At 39.1% G+C, this 3,590-nt stretch overlaps 1 protein-coding gene across 1 annotated transcript in view; it reads right to left on the reverse strand.

Moving 5' to 3' along the window:
* Positions 1–3,590, reverse strand: part of LOC113959882 (collagen alpha-1(VII) chain-like) — a gene marked incomplete at its 3' end in the record, with an annotated part of 21,401 nt that overhangs the window by 4,190 nt on the left and 13,621 nt on the right. The window contains exon 13 of the mRNA XM_027669177.1: positions 293–493. Coding sequence (XP_027524978.1) covers positions 293–493 — 201 coding nt within the window. The remainder of the gene's footprint in view (positions 1–292; positions 494–3,590) is intronic.

Consider the following 3,590-nt stretch of genomic DNA (forward strand, 5'->3'; position numbering starts at 1 on the left):
CCCAAATTTCCTGATTCCGACCCCAAATTTCCTGATTCCGACTCCAAATTTCCTGATTCCGACCCCAAATTTCCTGATTCCGACTCCAAATATCTCAGGGTACAAAATGCCCTCCCAGTTATTATCCCTGGATTTTTTTTATTCCTTCCTGGATCAACTTTGCTTTTCCGAGGAGAAGATCCCGAGGGATCTGCCGTAAAAAAAAAAAAAAGATGGATTTCCGGGGTTTTATTTGGGAATATTTATCCCTAATTTTCACACTCCCACATTTCCGGTTCATCCTGACTCTCACCGTGGATCCCGTTGGGAATTTCCGAGCTCCCGGAGCTCCGGGAGGATGGATCAGGGACGGAGCCGCCGGGAAAGGGGCGTTGGTTCCTCCTGGATTTTCCACAGGATTGGGAAATGGGATTTTTTCCGTGTGTTCCTCGGGAGATCTCCTGGTCCGGATGCGCCTCGGGAATGCGGAGCCGTTCCCTGAATCCCAGTTTTCCTGTGAGAAGAGGAAAATATTAAATAATATTAAAATAGTAATTAATATTTAAATAATATTAAAATGTTAATTAATGTTTAAATAAGAATATTAATTAATATTAAATAGTAAAATATTAAATTATATTAATTGACATCAAAATTATTTAATATTAGCATTGTTTAAATGAATTATCTAATAATTATTATTAATAGTTACTAAGTAATTATTAGATTTTTCTCTGTGTGTAATTAAACAATATTAACATTCAATCGATATCGATATTAATTAATATGAACACCATTAATATTAGAACCGATTTATTTAAATTAATTAAATTAATATTTTATTTATTTGTGTTTGTGTATTAAATTTCTTCGTTCTCTAAATAGAAATATTTATTACTAATATTAAACAATATTATATATTAAATTGATATTATTATTATTAATATGAACACCATTATCATTAGAACCAATTTCTTTAAATTGGTTTAAATCAATATTTTATTTATGTCTATTTATGTATTTAAATTTATCCGTTCTCTAAAGAGAAATAAATATAGAAAAATTTATCTACAAAAAGAATATTTGTTACTAATATTAAACAATATTAACATTATTAAATTGATATTAATATTAATTAATATGAACAGGATATGAAATCTCTAAAATAATAATATATCTTAATATATATAATATATAAAGTAATAACATATATTAATAATAAAAATAATATGAAAGGATATTTCTTACTAATATTCAACAATATTAACATTATATTGATATAAATAATAATTAATATGAACACCATTAACATCAGAACCAATTTATTTAATTTACATTTTTATTTATGTCTGTTGATGTAGTTGAATTTATCCATTCTCTAAAGAGAAGTAAATATAGAAAAATTTATCTATAGAAAGGATATTTATTACTAATATTAAACAGTATTAATTAATATGAACAGGGTATGAAATGTATAAAATAATAATAAATATATAAATATACATTAATATATTAATAATATAATATATAAAATAATAATATATGAAAATGATAAAAATAAAAAGAAAGTATATTTATTACTGATATTAAAAATAACATTAAATCGATATTAATATTAATTTATAAGAAGACATTAAGACAAGTTTATTTAAAATAATATTTTTCCTGGATTTTAAAACTGACCAGAGGACAATTCCACAAAGTTTGTGACTCACGGACAGAAATACAGAGGAATAATATAAATAATAATAATATAAATAAAACAAATCTATTCCAAACACATAAAGGGGGGGAAAAGGGAATTGGGATCGATCCGAGGAAAACTGAAATTCCTGAAGGAGGATGAGGGTGGGAAAAAGAGGAAAGAGGAATAAAAGAGAGGAACAGGGAAGACCCATCCAGGGTTCTTTGGGGGTTTTTGGGATAAGAGAAACATCTCCAGGTTGATCCGGGGGGGCTCAGAGATCCCATGGGATGAGACTACGGGGATGTTCCCATCCATCCGGAGCTGGATCAGGCTGGGAATGTTCACCTGGAGAAGGGAAGGCTCCACAGAAATCTTGGAGTCCATTGCAGGGCCTAAAGGGGTTCCAGGAGAGCTGGAGAAGGATTTGGGACAAGGGATGGAGGGACAGGACACAGGGAATGGCTTCCCAGTGCCAGAGGGCAGGGATAGATGGGATATTGGGAAGGAATTGCTGGCTGGGAGGGTGGGGAGGGGCTGGAATGGATTTCCCAGAGAAGTTGTGGCTGCCCCTGGATCCCTGGAAGTGTCCAAAGGCAGATTGGAGCAACTTGGGATAGTGGGAGGTGTCCCTGGGTTTGGAAGGGGATGGGCTTTAAGGTCCCTTACAACCCAAACCATTCCATGATTCCAAGAAATTAGGAAGTTTGAGCTCCATCCCCTGTGCTTCCAGGTCTCTCTCCAGCTCAACTATCCCAAGCCAAGAGAAATGCTGGATCCAGGAGGAAAAACAAAGCTCTGGATGCTCCTGGCACAGCCCAGCCCCAAATTCCAGTTCCAAATGGGGCCACAGAGTCCTCGGAGCCCCTTGCAGGGCCTAAAGGGGCTCCAGGAGAGCTGGAGAGGGATTTGGGACAAGAGGTGGAGGGACAGGACACAGGGAATGGCTTCCCAGTGCCAGAGGGCAGGGAGAGATGGGATATTGGAAGGAATTCTTGGCTGGGAGGGTGGGGAGGGGTTGGAATGGATTTCCCAGAGAAGCTGTGGCTGCCCCTGGATCCCTGGGAGTGTCCAAGGCCAGGATGGAGCAACCTGGGCTAGTGGAAGGTGTCCCTGCCCATGGCAGGGGTGACGCTGGAGGTTTTTAAGGTCCCTTCTCACCCAGACAATCCTGGGATTCCATAATTCTGGATCCCTCTACTCTGGAGCCAGGCTGGGAGAGCTGGGAATGTTCCCCTGGAGAAGGTTCCAGGGAAACCTTGGAGTCCATTCCAGGATCTAAAAGGGCTCCAGGGGAGCTGGAGAGGGATTTGGGACAAGGGATGGAGGGACAGGACACAGGAAATGGCTTCCCAGTGCCAGAGGACAGGGATAGATGGGATATTGGGAAGGAATTGCTGGCTGGAAAGCCCCGGCTCGGGTTTCTCTGCCTGAGGACGGCTGGAAAATTCTCTTTTTTTCTCCTCAGCTCAGCTCCTCCTTCAATCCTCCGACGTGGGAACAGCTCCAAAGTGTCGCCGAGACCTCGTTGAGGGTCGGGCTGGGCCCCGTGTCCGTGAAATCCCAATTTCCTGGGGGTCGCCAGGAAAATTGCCGGGGGGTAATGACTCGCCTGCGTCCCGCAAATTCCTTCGGCAATTTTAGAGCAGTTTTGTGCTCAAAAGAAAAGCTGTTTTTTTCTAAGGGAGTGATTTGCTGCAGGCAGGGGAGGAAAAAAAAATAAGAAGAATAAAGAAAAAAGGAAAAAGGAGCAGAGAGAGGAAAAAAAAAAAGAAGGGAAAGAGAAGAGGGAGAAAAGGAACAAGGGAAAATTAGGGCGGGAACAAAGCGAAAAATGGGAGTTAAAGGGGGAGTAAAATGAAAAATATTTGTGATAAGAAAGAAGAAAGAGGAAAAAGAGCAAGAGAAAGGGAGGGAAATGAAGGGG

Source organism: Corapipo altera, unplaced genomic scaffold (assembly GCF_003945725.1).
Source record: "Corapipo altera isolate COAL_440 unplaced genomic scaffold, ASM394572v1 228, whole genome shotgun sequence".
In the NCBI taxonomy this organism is placed as follows: Eukaryota; Metazoa; Chordata; class Aves; order Passeriformes; family Pipridae; genus Corapipo; species Corapipo altera.